Here is a 22,451-nt window from a genome sequence, read left to right on the forward strand (position 1 = left end):
CTCTGCTAATAGATCCAGGAAGGCAGCAGATGATGGCTTAAGTGTTAGACACCCAGACGGAGTTCCAGGCTCCTGGTTTCCATCTGGCCCAGGTGTGGCTGTTGGCATTTGTGGAATGAACCAAAGGATACATCTGTCACTCTGCCTTCCAAGTAGATGAAAATAAACATTTAGAGGAACAACAGAAAAAGGTGTGTGTATGGGGGGCGGGGCGGGATACAACTGGCTGACCCTCAGAAAACCAGGTTAACTTTCTGGCTTTGGGCTATGTGACCTGTATAAGGAACCCATTTCCCAGTTTTACTGTCTTGGTCTGCAAAATGAAGCTTAACTGGTATGGCCACTATAAGGATAAGAGAAAATGCACACAAAATGCCTAGTATAAAGTGGATGCTAAGAAATGGTACCTATTGCTAATAATTAAAATATTTGCAATTTCCCCTCCTTTAAATCCCAAGCTTTGGTTATACTGAATTACTTCTAGTTCCTCAAAAATGTTTTGCTACCTGTACCTGCTGCTTCACTTGTCTTCAGGTAGTTAAGATTCAAGCATTCCCTTCTTTGAGTTGCACCAAATCTATGGCAGGTGTTTAGTTTTCTTCTATTATGGCACTCACCGTACACTCTCATTTTCTACTGACCAATTTTCCTCCACTTTGTCACTTGCTCCTTGTGTGATTTTGTAAGCTATTTAAGTTTCGCATCCATCTCCTTATCATTTTTTTTTTTTTTTTTGACAGGCAGAGTGGACAGTGAGAGACAGAGAGAAAGGTCTTCCTTTGCCGTTGGTTCACCCTCCAATGGCCACCGCGGCCGGTGCGCTGCGGCCAGCGCACCGCGCTGATCTGATGGCAGGAGCCAGGTGCTTCTCCTGGTCTCCCATGCGGGTGCAGGGCCCAAGCACTTGGGCCATCCTCCACTGCACTCCCTGGCCACAGCAGAGAGCTGGCCTGGAAGAGGGGCAACGGGGACAGAATCCGGCGCCCCTACCGGGACTAGAACCTGGTGTGCCGGCGCCGCAAGGCGGAGGATTAGCCTAGTGAGCCGTGGCGCCGGCCATCTCCTTATCTTTAAATGAGATGTACTTAGTGCCTAGGACAATATCTAATACTTTCCTTAATGCCAAGAACATAAGAAACAGTATTTATACATGAAATGCAAAATGGTATATCACAAATTTAGCAAAATAAAAAACAAATTGTTAGATACAAAGTCAGGATGAGTGTAGACCATTCACGGAGGGCATATCTCTGAACTCTGATGTTACATGAACAAAATCAACACTGTTAAGTAGAATGGTGGTTGCCAGGGGCTGGGGAGGAAGGAATGGAGTTATTGTTTAGTGGGTATAGTTTCAGTTCTACAAGATCGAATTCTGGAGATGGATGGTGATTGTACATTAATACACAAATTTAACACCATTTAACTATACACCTTAAATGGCTAAGAGTACATTTTATGTTACATGTACATTTCACAATGAAAAAAATATCATGAACAAGATTAAAAGCAAGTCACCTTAAAGAAACAATATTTTTCAGGCTAGGAAAGACTTGGCTGTAACCCGATTAGTAGGAAAATAATCAGTATGGAAAAACAAGATCCATGGATATCAGAGATGGTGAAGGAGAGACGATCAACCCAGGGACCAGAGAAGTTACTTGAGAACCATCTTGTTACAGAGCAGGATGGTTTATCAACTTCACCATGGCCTAAGAAAAATCTTAATTCTGAGCCTCTTCCTCTGACAACATGTCACGTAGAAGCCTCTGGAATGGTGGATAGATCTGGGGGATGGAGTGTTCTGGTGGAAAACAGGTGGGGATAGTGATGACATGGCATGTGTTCCTTCTGACTCTAGCTGCTAGAGTCAGCTTCCCTCTGGTCAACTCAAGATTGACTTTATGAATGTGAAAAACTAAAGGTGTAGTCCTCAACAACGATGACCCACCAATAAATTGACAGTTCAGGGACCTTTCTGGTTAACATGTTACCTACCACTCTCCCTGCCCTCACAGCACCACAGGATAAGATTCATTGATCAACAGCAAAAAAGCATCAAAAGAACAATACAACATTTTTCAGTGATTTAATATCTACTTTTAAAAGAAATAGTAACAAAAAAATCAAATGACTTTATTAAAAGTATTTATTCTAGAAAACATAATTTTAAGATTACATAGTACTCCTTTTTCAAATAATATATCCAAGATTTTGGAATCAGAAGAAAAGGACAAAGGAGGGCGGCAAGAAGGGGAAGGTGGTGAAGAAAATCCAGAAACAATTAATTCCATTTTCCTTGAAGTACATTTTTAAATAAGATCCTGAATATGTCCGTGAGAATTTCCTAAGAGAACAAAACTTCCATCCAGTGGCAAAGATTAAGGCAGTCAAAGAATCTGAAAAATCACGCTTCTACTAGGACCAGGCCTGCCTACTCTTGGTGTATTCCGAACTCCTGGTTCCACTTTGTATTGATGCAGAAACATAACAATGTTGCTAATAAAGTCACATGAGATGCGCCATGATAATTCTGGGGGAGGGAAGCCTCTGTAAAAACACAGATGGAGTCAAACACCTTAGAAGTTCTGGTTAGAACATGGTCCTCTACATTGGTCTCCAGAAGAAATCACTCAGCTCCTTCGACGGCTGTCGTGGCAACTGGTTTCACATAGTATGGACCTTCACTCAGGTAAGTTCTGAGCCTCAAATAAGTAGGGTTCCCAAAGATTTCGGCAATTGTCTTGGAATTGGCAAGTGCTTTCACTAGTTCATATTTGGCATCCTTTGAAGCTTTGTCATGTTCCACAGAGCGGTCCATCACATATTCTACAAAGCCTGGACTGTTAAACATAAGTTTCTGAGCCCAAGATTGGTTTGCAATGGCCTGGAAAGGAAGGCAGAAAGAATTTCTCTGAGCCTTAAAAAGTTAATGGGATGGCATAATACTCAGAAAGAAGTATTAGCGTGAACCATAAAATATTACCTTTCCCCAGTAAATTCCCTCCTGAGAATCTAAATCATAAAAATTAAAGTTTTGTATACCAACATGTTCATCACAGTGGGTTCAGGGGCCCAAGCACATTAGCAGGGAGCTGGATCAGAAGTGGAGCAGCTGGGACTCAAACTTGCCCACGTGGGATAGTCAGCACCCCGATGGCGGCTTAATGGCCGATGCGCCACAGAGCCGGCCCCCTTTCACTATTGCTTTTTAAGGAAGAACAAATCGCCAAGTTTACAGCCTACTTTCTTCCTCTCAAGGTGCATGCCACAGACCAGCAGCATCAGCATCACTTGAGAGCTGGTTAGCAATTCAGGATCTCAGGCTCTCAGTCAGAATCTGTGTTGTTAACAAGGTTCCTTTGAGAAACACGCGACTCCATAACAACAGCCAAAGGGGGAGGTGGGCTGAGCTAAAAATAGCCATTCCAACTAGTAAATGAAAAATTCTCTGTACAACTGTGCCCAACTAAGCAGAGAATAATATATAAGAGGAAAAACACAATAAACTAATAATGAGAATACCAATGCAGATGCCAAAATGGACACTTCATACAATGAAAAAAGTGTTCCTGGAGATGACAGGAATAAGTGCATCCTTCAAGGTCCTGAACCTGTACCATCACATCCACAGGAAGTCATCCCTCCCTTGTTCCCTCCACCCTCCCAGTTTCCTCCCATCGGGGCAAGTAGGAGGATACTTCAAAAAGTTTATGGAAACAGAATTAAAAGATAAATTAGTTCTGGTATAAAAAATGTTGAAACCCAGTTTTTTCATAATACACATTTTGCAGCAACTTTCTGAAGAGCCCGCATATGCTGCGTGAGAATTTATTACTGATAAGATTACCAAAGAGATTTCTACATTTCTACAAACCCAGGCACCAGAGTGAGTCCTGGAGCTACAAAAGACAGATCAGATATGGTTCCTACTCTTCACCAATTCCTATCACAGCTCTAATTATGTAAGAAACTATACTATTATATTTATTGCCTGACATCATCAATGGGCAAGAAGCTACATGAAAGAAGTCTTTAAATATTTGGTTCACTGTTGTATCCTCACACTCCCCAAAAAGAGAAACTAAGTTAATGAATACATGGACCAGTGAGAGCCAACACTTTTAACTCAACCTTGTTGGTTGGGGCAACACTTTCTGAAGAGAGACCTGAGCCAGTCCTTGAAGAAGGAATCAGGTTAACAAACAAAGGTAAGGAAGACTGTTGGGTGCAGAGAGTAGAGCAAAGGTCCAGAGACAGGAAGTGAAGAGTTTGATATCACTTGTGTATTAAGTGCTAGACAGGGAATGGCAGGGCAAAAGGCTCAGGTAGAAGCCTGGGGCTGGTTAACAGAAGGTGGCAGATAAGGAGTTTGGAATGTTGTGATTTCAGAGCCTCTTAAACTTCAGAGCACCTGATACCTTTTGCTGAAACAATCTGTTTACACATCTGACTCCCTCATTAGTCTTTAAATTAGCAGAGAGCAGGAACTCATTTCTATGCACTTGTGCATTCCCAGAACTTGGCACAGGGACTGGCTCAGTCTAACTACTCATTTGTTGAACTGGCAGAGTCCCAGAAAGCCCTACGGAAGAGAAGACAATACCGAAATACCTACCGTGAACACTTTCAAGGCAGCACAGTGTAGTTCAGGGAAGGGTTGACTACTGATGCCACGGAAAAGCTCCAGTGGGTCTCGAGATAAAGAAGAAAACCAGGATTCTGTCATCCTCAAGAGGTCATCAGTCTGCTGCTCAGGCTACAGGACAGAAAAGGAAAATCTCATTAACTTCTCTGGAGGAAGCTACTCATTTAAATTCATGAAACCTGGATTCTCATGTCACTGTCATGAATTTGCTGTGTGATCTTGGCTAATTCTGGAGCATCTGTCTCAATCCCGGCCAAGACCTTTCCCAGTTTGTTTTTTTTTTTTAATAGGTTGTTTTGAATACTCCATGATTCTAATTTAATTTTAAAACATCATGAGTTCTATAAGGGTTATCTTGTTTTTGGTTTTTTAAACTACAAGTGGGAAAGATGACATTTACTTGGTCAACATTCACAGGTTAATCAGTACTTTACCAACTCACACAGAGCCATTCTTCCAAACATATCCCACGATCCTTGGTTAATTTCCCAATCTACTTACTGGTAAATATAAAATAGATGAAATTGCATCCAGACATCTAAGTTTTAGCTCTGTTGAGGCATTCTTTGCTTGATGTCCTATTCTCTTAAGCAGGTGTTCAAAGCGAGTTCCTTTGAAGGACAAGGTTTTTGGGTATAAAATAAACATAGAATTTACCATTTCAACCATTTAGTACATTAATATTAACGTGCAACAATCATCACAATCCATTTCCAGAGCTTTTTCATCAACTAAAACCAAAACTCTGTATGAGTAACAATAATTCACATTCTTACCTACCTTCATCCCCTGGGAAGCACTACTCTACTCCGCATCTCTATACTTTTCTAGCTATCTCTAAGTGGAATCATAAAATCTGTCTTTTCATGTCTGGCTTATTTCACTCTGCAAAATGTCTTTAAGGTTCCTCTGTCCTGAAAGCGTATGTCAGAATTTTGTAATTTAAAAAAGACGAGTAATTTTCTATTGTATGTATATACTAAATTTTGTTTCTTCATCTGTCAGTGACCATCGAAAGATGTTGCTTCCATCTTGTTTGGCTGCTGTGAACAATACTGTTATGAATATAGTAATCAAGTGTTTGACTGAGGCCCTACTTTGAAATCTTTTGGGTATATACCTAGAAGTGAAACTGCTGGATCATATAGTGAGTTTAACTTCTATGAAACTGTCATACTAATTTCTTTAGCAGTTATAACATTTCATATTCTCACCCAAAAGTACAAAGATTACAATTTTTCCATATCCTAGTGCTTGTTATTTTATATTTTCTTTTTTAAATTTTTTTTTATTTTTATTTTTTGACAGACAGAGTGGACAGAGAGAGAGAGAGACAGAGAGAAAGGTCCTCCTTTGCCATTGGTTCACCCTCCAATGGCCACCGAGGCGGGCGTGCTGCGGCTGGCGCACCGCGCTGATCCGAAGGCAGGAGCCAGGTGCCCCTCCTAGTCTCCCATGGGGTGCAGGGCCCAAGCACTTGGGCCATCCTCCAATGCACTCCCGGGCCACAGCAGAGAGCTGGCCTGGAAGAGGGGCAACCGGGACAGAATCCGGCACCCCGACCGGGACTAGAACCTGGTGTGCCAGCGCTGCAAGGAGGAGGATTAGCCTAGTAAGCCACGGCACCGGCCTATATTTTCTTTTAAATAACTATCTTGATAGTTGCAAAGTGAAAAATGAGCTTAAAAAGAATACTTTCATATACTATAACCATACCAACTTAAACCAACACAAAAATAGGAATATACCCAGAGTCAAATGACAGACCTAAAACATACAATTATGTGCAATGTAGCACATATAAAGCAAAGTGCACGGAACTGGAATCAAACGACCTGGATTTGAGTATAAGCTGTTCCAGTCTGCATAGTCTTGGAAAATTTTCTTAACTTTATGTTCTTAGCAAGATTGTAAAAGGATTGTATGTCATAGGTAAAAGCACTCACAAAAGTACATATTACACAGATATGAGTTGTGATACAACAGCATATTAATTTTTCAATATATACTTCACAAGGGTTTTCATAATAGTGCCGCATATTATCTTTTTGTGTAGAATTCACTGTGTTAAGATACTCTTGGCTATGCCATAAAAATATCTTTTTAAACATAAAATCTGGTAACAAACTTTTGTTTCCCTTCCTTCAACATTACAAAAAATAAAATTTCATTAAATATTCACAGCAACCCTGAGAAGTGGCTGTTATGCACTTTTTGAGGAAAATGAGGCTTAAAGGAGTGAAGAGAATAAATGAAGTTCAAAAAGCTAAGTCAGTGTTAGAACTGAAATATGACATGGTCTTCTGTTCAAGGAAGATGTAGAAGGGAAAGTGACCCAAGTTGGAAAATAGAGTCCTAAACAGTAAGAAGTGAAATAGAAAAGGTTTTCAGTATTAATTATGAGACTTTGAGGGAGAAGTCCAAGGTGATGGATAAGAAGACTGCCACCCATAACAGCAGTTTCTACTTTGTACCTAACCTATCAGCAAATGAACTTGATTACTGAAAATCTTGTCAAAAATTAAGATATCCTCAAAGAAAACCAAGACAAGTCATACCAACCTGTTTTATGCAAAACTTGTTTTCCTTCAATATTGGATCCCAAGATTCCAATTGTGTCTACCGCTACACCAATCATGGTGGGGTCCTGACTTTCTGTCATTTCAAAGACTTTTTCCACAAAGACAGGATAACGCTCACAGATTTGTTGAGGACTATCCATGACAGCTAAGTTTCCAAAAAACTTCACAAATCCTAAAGATAATTACAAAACCATATTTACTTATTTAAAATATTTAAAAATTCTATTTATTTTCACTTATTTGAAAGGCAGAGAGAGAGAGAGCAATCTTCTACTCACTGTGTTACTTCCAAATGCCAGCAATAGCTAAGGCTGTGCCAGACCAAAGCCAGGAGCCTAGAACTCCATCTGGATCTCCTGTGTGGGTGGCAGGGACCCAGATACTTGAGTCATCACCTGCTGCCTCCCAGTGTGTACATTATCAGGAAGCTGGATTGGAAGCAGAGGCAGGACTCAAACCCTGATACAGGATGCAGGCACCCAAGTGGTGGCTTACCTGCTGTACCACAATGCCTACCCGCAAAGATATATTTTATCTGAGGAGCAAAGGAGGACAAACTGTGGGTTTTTTTTGCTTTGTTTGTTTATTTTTTGATATAGGAACAATAACAAACTGCAGGGCAAAAAGAAGAGAAGATTGGAGTAGAGTGTTGCCTGGAAATCAGAGAGACCCATAAGGAAAGAGTGACAGATCTGTGATGCGTGGTCCTGAGAACAGAAACCGCAGGCTGTCACTGAAAGTGAGTCCAAACATTAAAGTGTTGTCATATGCACTAAAGAGAACAGAGAACAAGGACCAACAGATACAAATTATATGAACGCAAGTTTAAGGTTATTTAGTAAGAAATTTTTAAATAGATATGATCATAAAAAAAAAGTTAGATTAACTAAGAAAAAATAAACCTCTAATTTTTAAAATGTTCAAAAGGGTCTAAGCAACAATGTCTTAGAAAGGCCTAAATTAGATAAATTAGGTCCTAAATTAGATAAAGATTTCCAACCAGAGATCTGATGATTCTTCGACAGTTGTTGTAAATATCACTATTAGTATTTTGTGTTTCTTTTAATTGAACTTCTAAAGAAAACTACCCAAATGCTCCAAAAAACACTGATGCTTCCATGGGGCAGCACTGTGACACAGCAAGCTAAGGTGCTGTCGCAAACAGCTGCTCTGCTTCTGATTCAGCTGTCTGCTAATGTGCCTGGGAAAGCAGCAAAGGATGGCTCAACTGCTTGGGCCCCTGCCACCAACATGGGAGACCCAGATGAAGCTCCAGGTTCCTGGCTTTGGTCTAGACCAGCCCTGGCTGTTGTGGCATATGAGGAGTGAACCAGTAGATGGAAAAATCTCTCCTTTTCTGTCACTCTACCCTTCAAAGAAACAAAAGCATTGATGTTTCCAGAAAATCAATAGTACGTGGCCCCCAGAGCAACAGATTACACCTCATTAAGGGACTATCAGTTTCTTTTCTTTGGATCAACAATCATACATGGGGGGCTAGCGCTGTGAGGTAGTGGGTAAAGCCACCGCCTGTAGTGCTAGCATCCCATATGGGCACTGGTTTGAGTCCCGGCTGCTCTACTTCCGATCCAGCTCTCTGCTACAACCTGGGAAAGAAGTAGAAAATGGTCCAAGTCCTTGGGCTCCTGCACCCGCGTGGGAGACCTGGAAGAAGCTCCTGGCTTCGGATCAGCACAGCTCTAGCCATTGTGGCCAACTGAGGAGTGAACCAGCGGATAGAAGACCTGGCCCCCCATCCCCACCCCACCCCACCGTGTCTCCTCTCTCTGTGTAACTCTGACTTTCAAGTAAAATGAGTAAATCTTAAAAACAAAAACAAAAACCAACCTGGGACTGGGCCAGACTGAAGCTTACAGCTAGGAACTCTGTCCTGGTCTTCCATGTGGGTAGCAGGAACTCTTGCTTGAGCCATCACTCTGCCTCCAGGGGTCTGGACTGGCAGAAAGCTAGTCAGGAGCTGGAGCTGGGAATCTAACTCAGTCACCCTGATGTCGGACTCAGGCATCTTAACTAACAACGCTAAATACCAGCTCCAATTTGCATATTTTTAAACTATTTTACTTATTTATTTGACAGGCAGAGCTACAGAGAGGGACAGGTAAAGATCTTCCATCCGCTGGTTCACTCCCCAAATGGCCACAACAGTGGGAGCCGGGCTGATCTGTTGCCAGAAGCCAGGAGCCAGGTCTCCCACGTGGGTGCAGGGTCCTAAGCACTTGAGCCATATTCTGCTGCTTTTCCAGGCACATCAGCAGGGAGCTTGATGGGAAGCAGAGCAGCCGGGACATGAACTGGCACCTATATGGGATACCAGGCGCCTCAGGTGGAGGCTTAGCCTACTATGCAACAGCACTGTCCCCTTGTGTATTTCTTAATCAGATTGTTTTCTTACTACTGAGTTATCTGCATTCTTTACATATTTTGATGCTACCCCTTTATCAAGTGTATGGCTGGTAAATATTTTCTCCCATTCCATAGCTTATCTCTTCACTATGCTATTTCCTTTGCTGTAGAGAAGCCTATTTGTCTACTTTTATTCTTTTCTCATGTGCTTTTTGGGGTCACATTCAAAAAAACTTTGCCCAGACCAACGTTGTGGAACTTTTCCATTATATTTTCACCCAGTAAGTTTCATTCTTATGTTTAAGTATTCAAACTATTTTGAGTTTTTGTATATGATATGTGTTGTTAGCATCTTCAACAAAAATCAGTGAAACGTAAATGCATTTATTTCCCTTCTGTTCCACTAGTCTACATACCTGTTTTTATACAAGTACTATGGTGTTTTGATAACTATCTTTTTAGTAGATTTTCAAATCAGATAATGTGATGCCTCCAGCTTGGTTCTTTTTGCTCAGTATTGCTTTGGCTATTCAAAGTCTCTTGTAGTTCCACATGATTTATGAAAAAATGTGATTGGCATTTTGATAGGGATTACAATGAATCTCCATACTACTATAAGTAATAGTATAGACATTTTAATAGCATTAGTCCTACCAATTCACAAACATGGTATACTTCTATTTATTTGTGTCTTCAATTTCATTTTTGCATTTTAGTTTTTAGTGTGCATACCTTTCAAGTACTTACTGAAATTGATTTCTAAGTATTTTTTATGCTACTGCAAATAGGATTGTTTTCTTGACTTCATTTTTAGACTGTTTGTAGTCAGTGTATAGAAACACTTTTTTTTTAATGTTGATTTTGTATCCTGTAAATTTACTGAATTCATTTCTTAGTTTTTTTTTTTTTTTTTTTTTGACAGGCAGAGTGGACAGTGAGAGAGAGAGATAGAGAGAAAGGTCTTCCTTTGCCATTGGTTCACCCTCCAATGGCCGCCGCGCTGCGGTCGGTGCACCACGCTGATCTGAAGGCAGGAGCCAGGTGCTTCTCCTGGTCTCCCATGGGGTGCAGGGCCCAAGGACTTGGGCCATCCTCCAGTGCCTTCCTGGGCCACAGCAGAGAGCTGGCCTGGAAGAGGGGCAACCAGGACAGAATCCAGCGCCCCGATTGGGACTAGAACCCGGTGTGCTGGCGCCACAGGCAGAAGATTAGCCTATTGAGCTGTGGCGCCGGCAGTTATTTCTTAGCTTTAAAAGTTGTTTTTGGTTGAGATTGTAAGGTTTTCTAGATATAAGATCATCTCATCTGCAAACAGCCAACTGAATTTCTTCCCCATTGATTTGGATGCCTTTTCTTTTTTTCTTTTACCTACCTAGTTGCTCTGGATAGGACTTCTAGGAATATGTAAGATAAGAATGGGCAAGAGTGGGCATCCCTCAGTCCAGATCTTAGAGGAATAGATCCTAACTTTTCACTGCTGAATGGGATTACTGGCTTGTCATATTAGCTTGCCATATATTTATTGTTTGGAAGTATTTTTTTCTATACCTAATTTATTTAGAGTTCTCATGAGAGGATGGTGAATTCTGTCTAGTGACTGTTTGGATTTTGACCCTCACTCCATTAATGTGGTATTATCGTATTTATTGATTTGCATATAATGAACCATCCTTTAACTCTGGGATAAATGTCACTCGATCATGGTTAACAATCCTTTTAATGTGCTGTTGAATTTGGTGGTTATGGTGTCTTCTAAAAGGAATCAGGTCTAAGGAATTTAACCCGTGGCCTCCCCTAAAAATGACAACTCAGAAACAAACATACACTATCATTTCCATAGGAATCAATGTTTCTTACCTGGTAAATAGAAGCTAGAGAAAGGGTCTGAATCTGCCCCAACAATTATATTGGAAACCTGGTCAATTACTCCTTCTTGAGCAAGGTACTGTCGTCCATGATGAGTATATGCCAGTGATGTCACCATTTCTATACACGTGGCTCTAAAATGTCAGAAGAACAAGAACAAAGAGATTTTACATACAATTAACATAGGTTATAAACTGTTTCTATGTATGTTATCTTATGTGATTCTTCCCACAAAATCTGAAAGATCAATACTCTTGGCTCTACTTTTCAGATGAGAATACAAGATGTGGAAAGTTGCAGGGACCCTTCTAGAGTCACACTGTTATTAAGAGCAGAGTTTAGAGTTAAATCTTGATCGTCTCACTTGAAGGTCATTATTGCTTCTACTGTATGCGTATATATATATAATACTTAAACATATAAAACTTTCTATTTTGAAATTATAAACATACCCACAGAAGTAAAAATAATAGTATAGTAAGCGCCGGCACCCCAGCTCACTAGGCTAATCCTCTGCCTTGCGGCGCTGGCACACCGGGTTCTAGTCCCGGTCGGGGCGCCAGATTCTATCCCGGTTGCCCCTCTTCCAGGCCAGCTCTCTGCTGTGGCCAGGGAGTGCAGTGGAGGATGGCCCAAGTGCTTGGGCCCTGCACCCCATGGGAGACCAGGAGAAGCACCCGGCTCCTGCCTTCAGATCAGCGTGGTGCACCGACCGCAGCGCGGCGGCCATTGGAGGGTGAACCAACGGCAAAGGAAGACCTTTCTCTCTGTCTCTCTCTCTCACTGTCCACTCTGCCTGTCAAAAAAAAAAAAAAAAAAAAAAAAAGTATAGTAAGCCAGCAGGCACTCATAACCTTGACTTTTACAATGATCAAGCCTTTGCTCCATTTATTTCATCCCCCCCAACATTACTGGCTTAATTATTTGTAACCAAATCCTACTCAAATTGTCATTAACTCCTACACATATCAGTATGCATCTTTATGTAAAAGACACAAACACTTCCTCACTCAATCATAATGCTATTACTATACATTAACAAACTAACAATTATTAAGTATCATCAAATACCCAATCATGATCAAATTACCACAAGTGACTCAAAATGGTATTTTTACAGCTGGTCCTAAAGTACATTAGCCAAGCATTTGCTTGTTTTTTTTCTACATCACAAAATTTGACAAGACTAAAAAATAACAAGATTAATTTCCTCCCTGGTGGTAAGATGTTAAAATGCTGTGAAACAATGTGACTGGAGACTGATATACAACATAGGTTAACAAATCCAGTCATATTTAAGGAACACAGGACAATCAGAACATCATCTGAGAGAAAAAAACAACTAACCTTAATGCTATTTTATTAAAATACTTGACAAACCAAGGTTCAACAGTGAGGATATGTTAGTAAACTGTGGAATTTCAATAAGAAAACATTTCAAACATCAAATTGGATTTGGAGAGAAGGGAAAATAGGAGGCTAAAATAGACTGGAATTAACTTTTGAAGAACTATGTCAACTATTATATTGGTTTCTATGGTTAATTCAGTTAATCGTCATCATATCTTCTTAACAGAGTTGTTATTCCATCTGAGACAGGAATGAACTGACCTGTATGTACAAAGTAAAAATAAGCTGGGCATGCTCAAATAGTCAGTAAATAGAGAGGTTTGCAAGGTCAAGTCTTTCTCCTTTTCAAAAAGCTCATGTCTTTTCTATCATGCCACAGTGCTGTTATTTAACAACATCAAATAAATACACTTGATAAAACACTAAATAATCCAATATAGTTGCTCTAAAGTGGTTGAACTGTCTCTGGGGCTTTGCAAAGTTCCCATACATTGTCAAAATGTCACCTGAGCCATTTTCTAAAGGTCCCTTGCTAGGGACACAGTCATGAGATCAATCCTGGGTATAAGTTCTACTATGAAAGATTATCCTAGGTCCCAAGGTTGTTTTCTGGTCCTCCAGATGTTTCACTTCAAGAATTTTCAACCCACCTGACCAGCACATCCTCACCAGTCAGCTCTCTCAGGAGCTGGGTTATCAATCCACTTGTTGTACAGTAGTTTAGAGATTCTGGTGACACAGAGGAAATCTCTACAATTAGCTGAAAGAACAGAAAAAGGTGAAAACAGCTCCAAACCCGTTAAATTTCATTTTCAGTTAAAAGCAGGTCTAGATACTTAATTTGATTGAATTTTTAAAAATGCGTTGTCTCTAGAAAAAATTCACTGAACACATACGAAATTACTTTGGCATAGAAATATTATGTATAGCTGTACTTTATTTTCCCCTAGGATTCATCAATCAGTGTCTAAACCCTGAAAAAGCAACAACAGATTATAAAATATATCTACTCATACATATTGTTAATCATTCACTTCCTTATTCAACAAGTACTTCCTGAAGGACTTACTCAGACATGGGAAGATACTAAAGGGTTTTAAGCAGGGAAGTAACAGGATCACACACAGATGTTCAAAATGTAAATGTGGTATACATGATAAAAAACATACAAATATATGAGCCAAATTAAAAAAAATACATTGAAAAAAGGAGATATTCTAACTGTATGTGAAGATAGGTTAGGGATGAAAAATGAATGAAGAGACATCAGTCTGGATAAAAGTAGAGTTGACCAAGTGAATAACATTGGTAGACTAGTCTAGGATGGTGACAGCTTTATCAATAAAGAGAAACAGGTTTAAGTAGAACTGATATAATGCATTGACTGAATGGATATGTGGTAGGGAGAACATGGCCTCACACAGAATGAACTCTAGGTCTAATACCCCAGCTAGGTGGATCCTGGGACAGGGCAAGTTTGTTGCTGCAGTTTGTGTTTTTAAGATTTATTTTTTATTTATTTGAAAGGCAGTTAGAGAGAGAGGAGGGGCTGGCTCACTTCCCAAATGGCTGCAACATCCAGTGTTGGGCCAGGATGCAGCTAGGAGCCTGGAGCTTCTTCTGGGTCTCCTATGTGGGTGCAGGGGTGCAAACACTTGCTTTCCCAAAAGCATTATCAGGGAGCTGGGTTGGAAGCAGAGCAGCCAGGTCTCAAACCGCGGCCCATATGGGATGCTGGTGCTGCAGGTGGAGGCTTAACCTGCTATGCTACATTGCGAGCCACTGCTGCAGTTTTTTAATTGGGGAAATGAAACAGATAAAGACCAGGGATTTAGTTTGAGCACAAGTATGAGTCTAGAATATGTTCAAGGGGTGAGAATGAGTAAGCAGCGGATATGAAAGTCTGAGCTCAAAAGAGAGGACTGGATTTTTTTTTTTTTAATTTATTTGACAGGTAGAGTTAGACAGTGAGAGAGAGAGACAGAGAGAAAGGTCTTCCTTCCATTGGTTCACCCTCCAAATGGCCGCAACGGCCAGCACCGCGCTGATCTGAAGCCAGGAGCCAGGTGCTTCTGCTGGTCTCCCATGTGGGTGCAGGAGCCCAAGCACTTGGGCCATCCTCCAATGCCCTCCTGGGCCACAGCAGAGAGCTGGATTGGAAGAGGAGCAACCAGGACTAGAACCTGGCGCCCATATGGGATGCCGGTGCTGCAGGCGGAGGATTAACCAAGTGAGCCATGGTGCCGGCCCTGGATTGGGTTTGTTTCAGAATCATCATCACATAGGTGGAAATTGAAATCGTGAAAAAAATAAAAGTGCTCAGGAATGAGTATAAAAAAACAGTGATGGCAATGCTTGCAACTTCACCTTTATGACTCCAAAGACAAAAGGTTCAATAGACAACAGTGAGCCAGAAGACTGAGAAGAAACAGAGGTGTAGGAAAACGAGGGCAGTGTATCAAGACACACAAACCAAGAAAATGTTTTGCAGGTGGTTCCATTTTGAATAGGCAGCCTATTAAGGCTATGGCCTTGGGTCAATTTTTCATCAGTGGTGAGGCTGTCACTACAACATACAAAGCTTACTGTGAGAAGTAAAGATAGCATAGCTAAGGATTTTAGCACAGTGCTCAGTACAAAGCTGGTTTTTTCCTAGTTTTTTAACTCCTCCTAGTTTTTTAAAAGTCTGATCTCAAAGATATCTCTTCTAATAGTACTTACATATTTTATGTGTAACTGTCCCACATTTAAAGCTGGGGTTTCATCTCTATATCCACAGAACCTGGTATCTGACCTAACACTGATATAATCCATAAATGCATGTTAAATGAGCCATTTTGCTCCCCAATTTAAGTTTCTTTTGCATGCATTAGAAAGTGTGCTTTTAGGCTTACCTCATATACCCTGTATCGAACAACGTCATTTGTTTTCATGACACTTTTCAAATCATCCAGCAGACTGCTTTCAAATAAAGTCTCCAATCCAGCTTGGGTTAGTGATATTCTTGACAGGGATTTAATGGCCTTATAAGAAAAAGAAATATCTTTTAAGATACATAAATATTTATATGTATATATGTACTTTCTAATAAGTACTAATTCCTAGTTAGTGCATGGAATGCACCTCACCCAATGAACATTATGTTTTAGTTATTATTTATAAATGGAAAAAGATACATGGTATTCCCCAACAGAATACAGAAACATAGATTATATAAGTTGTGCTTTTAAAAAAAATTTAATTAATTAAATTTTCTTTATGTGAAAGGTAGAGAGGGCTGGCGCCGTGGCTCACTAGGCTAATCCTCTGCCTGCGGCGCCGGTACCCGGGGTTCTAGTGCCGGTTGGGGTGCTGGATTCTGTCCTGGTTGCCCCTCTTCCAGTCCAGCTCTCTGCTGTGGCTCGGGAAGGCAGTGGAGGATGGCCCAGGTCCTTGGGCCCTGCACCCGCATGGGAGACCAGGAGGAAGTACCTGGCTCCTGGCTTTGGATCAGCGCAGCGCACCGGCTGTAACGCACCGGCCGTAGCGGCCACTTTGGGGGTAAGCCAACGGAAAAAGGAAGACCTTTGTCTCTGTCTCTCTCTCTCTCACTGTCTAACTCTGCCTGTCAAAAAAAAAAAAAAAAAAAAAAAAAAAAAAGGTAGAGAGAGAAAAACAGATCCTTCATCCACTGGTTCACTCCCCAAATGTTTACAATAGCTGGGGCTGGGTTGGGCCAAAGCAAGGAGCCCAGAACTCAATCCATGTCTCCCATGTGGGTAGCACTTGATCCATCACCTGCTGCCTCCTAAGGTACATGTTAGCAGGAAGCTGGAGTAGGAAGTTGAGTCAGGACTCAAACCCAGGCACTGTGATACAGGATGTGGCCAACCCAAGCAGAGACTTGACCACTGTGCCAAACACCTGCCTCAAGTTTTGTTTGATCAGCAACCAAATGTAAACCCAAGATGGATAATGTAGAAATGTGCATGCCAGAAAATAAGGCAGATTTACAGGTATTTGACAATCATTTATTTATCTGAAACAATTTATATGAGGTTGCATTTACACATATCATCCATTCCAAACCTTTACCTCTCAGTTCAGAAGGCCTTTCTGAGGTCTTTTAGGACAATAGCATCTCTGCATGTTTAAGCTGATGGCTCTAGCAGACTCACCGCTTTCGCTACAGACAGATTCTCTCCACTAATGCAATATACGATTTCTTTTAGTAATTTAGCATTATTTAGAATCTCAGTAACAGCATCAGAATTTTCAACAATTCTTCCAACCTGAAAGAAAAAAAATCAGAAACTCTCCTCCAAGGTAGGTAAATAATTTGAACACATAATGGTCAAATTTTTAGTATGCAGTTATTTAGGAGTTAGATTATAGCCATATGCTGTTATTAAAAATGCACAGTGACCCAAATTCCTTATACCCAAATGCACATAGGATGTAGTCACATCTATGAAAGGAAACACATAAATAAACAGTAAGAAAAGAGTTGAGATAGCTCAGCTAGTGAAAACAATACAAATCCTTATTCTTTCCAGTTTTAGCTGCATGGACCTTGGGCAAATCAGCTGAAATTTTTTGAGCCTAATTTCTCATCTGTAAATAATTTCTTATCTGTAAAATGGGAATAAAATGTTTGATTCCAGTATAGTTACAAAGAATCTAAATAAAAGTGTCTAGTACATCAATGGTCAGCAAATGGATATTTTCCCATCTTTTATTGAATACACACTTTAAATGAGGATAAGCAGTTGAGTATATTTGCTACATGTTACCTTCTAACATTTCAACAAGCAGCAGCAGAAGCTCTTCACTCTATTAGGGTGTGTTGATTATCAGGATGAAAAGAAAGGTCTTCTGCTAATTAAGATGCTTTTTTTTTTTAAAAAAGACTTATTTATTTATTTGAAAATGAGAATTAACAGAGGGGGAGAGGCAGAGGCAGAGAGGGAGAGAGGTCTTCCAGCCACTGGTTCACTCCCCAAATAACCACAACAACCAGGGCTGGACCAGGTTGAAGCCAGGAGCCAAGACCTTCATCCAGGTCTTCCACATGGGTGCAGGGGCCCAAGGTGTTATGCCATTCTCCACTGCTTTCCCAGGTACATTAGCAAGAAGTGGAGGAGCCAGGACTTGAACTGGTACCCATAGATATGCTGGTGCTGTGGGCAGCTGCTTTACTTACTATGCCAAAGCACTGGCTCTAAGATATCCTACTTTGTTGGTTTAGTGACTTTTACACTACCATTTGGTTAATACCACTGTCATTGGACCCAACCTGGTAGAATTGCTATTTGAACACATGGGGATTTTTTCTTTAGGCTAGGAACCCCTTGAAGGAAAAGAAACAATTTTATATATTATAGAAATTCCACATGCATATAGCATTATGACCAGCACATACAAGGAACTCAGTATTTGATGAATGAACGATTCAGATGGTACTTAAATAAATTGCTTTAGATTTATCTTCCAGGTAATAGTTAGCTAAGCACATTAGAATAGATACTCTCTAGGGAATGGGTAAGGGAGGTGATAAGAAGGGTGGGAGGGAGAGAGACATACCTGGGACAGAGTGAGGATTTTTACAGAATCATCAGGGTGAGTCAGTCCCTTCTGCAGATCAACCCTGAGGTTCCGGGCCACGTGGACTGGCTCCATAGCTTGAAGCAATCGCTCCAGAATCGATACACACAAAGTTGTCTGTTCCCTAAATAAGATACCATAGATCTCATTGGTTCATATCCTGCCAGATATGAATAATGACCTAGTAATACAGTCCTCTTTGAAACAGTATCCGCTACTGTTTTCTATTTTTTTCCCACTATTGTTTTCTGAGCACCTATTACGTGCCATGCCCATGCTGGGGCTTCAGAGGATATACTAAATCACCACTGTGATTTCCCTAGCTCCAGGAATTCAGTAAAATCACCATTTTGTAATCCTCACAATGAAATTTACGTGGACAATCTGGGTCTCTGACATAGGTGATAGAGACCTAGGACTTGAGCAGGGTCCAAGCCATCTTGATAGAGACCCAGGCGGTGCATCAACAGGAAGCTAGACATGAACGTGGAACTGAGACTCAAACTCAGGCACTCCAACACAAGATGTGGATGTCCCAAGTGGCATTTAAACCTCTGTGCCAAACACTCACCCCCAAGAAAGAATACTTCTATGTAAGGATTTGCATGAATGTTCATAACAAATGTTAACTGTAATATGCCCCAAATGAAACAGCTGCAATATTCATCAACAGGGAACTGATTAACAAATCATTGTAAATCCATACAACGGACTACTACGTGGCAACAAGAAGGAATGAACTATTCACTCTCGCCACATGGATAAATCTCCAAAGACTTATGTTGCGGGAAAGAAACCAAACAACAGTACATACTGTACGGCTTCACACATGTAACACCCACCCACCTCAGCAAAAGAAGGGCAAACTCATCTTTGGGGACAGAGAGCAAACCAGTGGTTGCCTGGCTGAGGCCGGGAGGGATTACCAAAGGGTGTGAGGAAACTTCTGGGAGTGAAAGATATGTTCACTATCTCGGTTGTGCTGATGATTTCAAGAGTATGCACACACATCAGAATGTCAAATCATACATTAATGTGCAGTTTACTGGATGTAAATTATGCCTCAGTAAAGCTGCCCCACCAAAGAATGCACTGGTTGATAAAATTGTTTAGTGTACAAATTTCTGATCTTATGTGATCCTTTGATACTAACAAGCCCAAGAATTAATAACTTCCAGTCTTGTTTGAATTCCATGTGTGGAGCAGGATTTAATCTCCCTCACAAAAACGGTCAATTCCACATTTATACCTACCTGATTAGATCCTGCACCAATATATGGACAACCAAAAATATCCATGGAAAATGTATATATTATGAAGATCCATGGACTTCAAAATTGTCTGTAGCAGAATAAATTTATCATTCAAATGAATTTCCCCCCAAACTTTCTGATGTACCCCCATACTATCCAGAGAATTATTCCCACCAATTGTAACTGGCATGTTTTATGTATGCAGTTTGGAATCACCCTGTCTTGAGTCAGAAGTGCTATCACAGGCCGTCGCCGCGGCTCACTAGGCTAATCCTCCACCTTGCGGCGCCGGCACACTGCGTTCTAGTCCCGGTTGGGGCGCCGGATTCTGTCCCGGTTGCCCCTTTTCCAGGCCAGCTCTCTGCTGTGGCCCGGGAGTGCAGTGGAGGATGGCCCAAGTGCTTGGGCCCTGCACCCGCATGGGAGACCAGGATAAGTACCTGGCTCCTGCCATTGGATCAGTGCGGTGCGCCGGCTGCGGTGGCCATTGGAAGGTGAACCAACAGCAAAGGAAGACCTTTCTCTCTGTCTCTCTCTCTCTCAATGTCCACTCTGCCTGTCAAAAAAAAAAAAAGTGCTATCGCTGCGCCACAAGGTCAGCCTGGAATTACCCTGTCTTTAAACACCATTAGAACTGTTTCTCCTCCTCCATTCAAACTGTCTTCCCCATGGACCTTATTCCTCAAACTCCTCAGTTTAGTTTCTGCTGCATCTGTTCTCAACTTGCAGCGTGACCTGTGAAAGTCTTGTTGGACTCGGTGCCCTCTCCAAACTCTGTGAGCCTCACCTTTTATCGGGCAGTTATAGTATTACATGCTTACCCCAAAAGACACGTGCAGATGAGCAAAATCTGGTCCCTGCTTTCAAAGAGTTCACCAACCAGAAAGAAACACACATAGAACTATAACATAGGGCAACTGTGTCAAGTATCATTAACAGAAATATTCATATTGTCCTACAGGGGAGCCGAGGGGCACTCGCAACGAGAGTAAAGAAGAACTCTTTGGAGGGTGACACTTCAGCTGGGCTTGAAGAATGAGAAGACTGTGAGAGAAGGCAGGGCTGGTTTTGTTTGGACTTCTATGAAGTTAGGAAAGTGCCTAGTCATGCTCCAGAGAAATGCAGTGGTATCACATGGTAACTGGAACAGATGAAATCGAAGCAGAGGAAAGGAAAAGATGAGGCTGGAAAAGTAGGATGGAAATCTACTACAAACGCCCAAATGCCAGACTAAGAAGTCATGGCTCCACACAGGCAAAGGGAAACCATGGAAAAGAGTCAAGTGACTGAGGCACTGTGGCTGCAGGATGAGAAGCACCAGTTAGAAAAAGAACCTTAAAGATAAAGAGCAGACAGACTCACAGAAAAGATCTAGCAAGAGAGAATGACGCTTGCCTTAAAGAGAGAACAAATTTGTTATAGCACGTCTGAATATTAACGACTTAATGAGGGGAAACCAACTACCGAAAGGGGAGAAAGCTTCGATGTTCCCAGCCCAGGAAACCTTCTGAAATCATCCAGTGTCGACCCAGTGGCTCACTGTCTCTTCAAGTAGGAAGCTCACTTAAACTGCCAGGTCACAAACATTTTAAAATGCTTTTAAAGGATGCCACACACGATCGGTGTTTTTCATCAAACACTACAGATGTGGGGGCTACCATTTTAAGTCCCACTTCCATATTCATTGTTTTTATTTTATTTTTATAGATAGTCCCATGTTATACAAACCTGTCTGGGGGCGAGGGATTACAACATAAACTTCGGCAATTTTCCCTTTTCATTCAACAACATATATTAGAGACCTTTCTCTGCCTATTTACATATATATATATGGATGTGGATCTGTCTATACCTAAATACTTTCAACAACTGCACAGTGTGCCCTAGTAACAGCTCATACTTTCTTCAGCATCCCCTTTTCATGGATACGGAAGTTCCCAGTTTTCAGCTGTCACACACCTTCCTAAGTTTTGTGCGACCATAACCGCATGCTGACTGGGTCACAAGGTAGGCGAGTTTAAAATGTTGACAGATAGGATGGATCTCCTTTGAAGAGGAGGAGAAACGCCAAGAACCTGTGCACGTGGCTGCGGAGTCCTTGCAGGCGAGCAACCCCGCTTTCCTACTCCGATTCCTACTTCAAGGGTAAGGCCAGGCAACGAAAGAAAATTGCCCAGGGAACGTCTCTCAGAAGCTGGACTTGAACTCCGCCTCTCGCTCTCGGTCCTTCCCTCTCTGCAACTTCGTCTATTTCCCACCTCTGCGACTGGGAAAAAAGCACTCCCCTCGCTTGCACCCACGCCGGGCTTCCTAACTGGGAGCCCTCGCCCGGCTCCAGCCTGGGGTTTCTCTCACCGTTGGTTCTCACTGAGCAGGCTGAAGAGCGGTCCGAGGCGCAGGTCCGCCGCTCGCTCGCGAAGCTCGCTGAGCGGCACGGCCTGAAGCATCGCCTGAAGCGCGCGCAGCTCCTCCAGGGGCGCTTCCAGCCGCTCCACCTCCCTCAACAGCTCCAGCGCCTGCGCCGCCATCTTGCCGGCTTCTGCCCGCCCACCTGCCTGACTCCCGGGGCGCAGCCTAGAGTCTCGCGAGATCTGTTGGGCGTGCCCTCTGCCTTCCGGGTTTTGGCTTCGGTTGCTAGGGTCCGCCTCCCACGCTTTGGGTGTCTGTAGTGCCGGGTAGGCTGCCGTGGTCGGGCAAGCATCGCGAGAAGTCGGTTACGGCCGAGTCAAAGGTCGCCGGCGGTTTCTGGTCTGGCTGAGAGTGGTTGTCTGTGAGGCGCTTCTCGGTTGGTCACGAGTTGGGCTT

The 22,451-nt window shown here is 41.9% G+C and overlaps 1 protein-coding gene across 2 annotated transcripts; it reads right to left on the reverse strand.

The window, feature by feature from the left end:
• Positions 1–2,131: 2,131 nt before the first annotated feature.
• Positions 2,132–22,187, reverse strand: PSMD5 (proteasome 26S subunit, non-ATPase 5). Of its 2 annotated transcripts, none has more exons than XM_002720503.6 (10): positions 22,002–22,187; positions 18,373–18,517; positions 16,968–17,081; positions 15,705–15,833; positions 13,461–13,570; positions 11,452–11,594; positions 7,211–7,402; positions 5,150–5,259; positions 4,619–4,759; positions 2,132–2,887 (listed from the first exon to the last, which is right to left on the reverse strand). In XM_002720503.6, exons 1-10 carry the CDS (start codon positions 22,172–22,174, stop codon positions 2,630–2,632), a joined length of 1,515 nt encoding a protein of 504 aa, XP_002720549.1. In that variant the 5' UTR covers positions 22,175–22,187; the 3' UTR covers positions 2,132–2,629. The 2 variants fall into 2 exon arrangements, with proteins under 2 accessions (XP_002720549.1, XP_089157787.1); XM_089301661.1 differs by having other exon boundaries at positions 16,885–17,081.
• Between the last annotated feature and the right edge of the window lie 264 nt (positions 22,188–22,451).

The sequence above is a fragment of the Oryctolagus cuniculus genome, chromosome 1, assembly GCF_051225735.1.
Source record: "Oryctolagus cuniculus isolate XC-2025 breed Fujian yellow rabbit chromosome 1, ASM5122573v1, whole genome shotgun sequence".
In the NCBI taxonomy this organism is placed as follows: Eukaryota; Metazoa; Chordata; class Mammalia; order Lagomorpha; family Leporidae; genus Oryctolagus; species Oryctolagus cuniculus.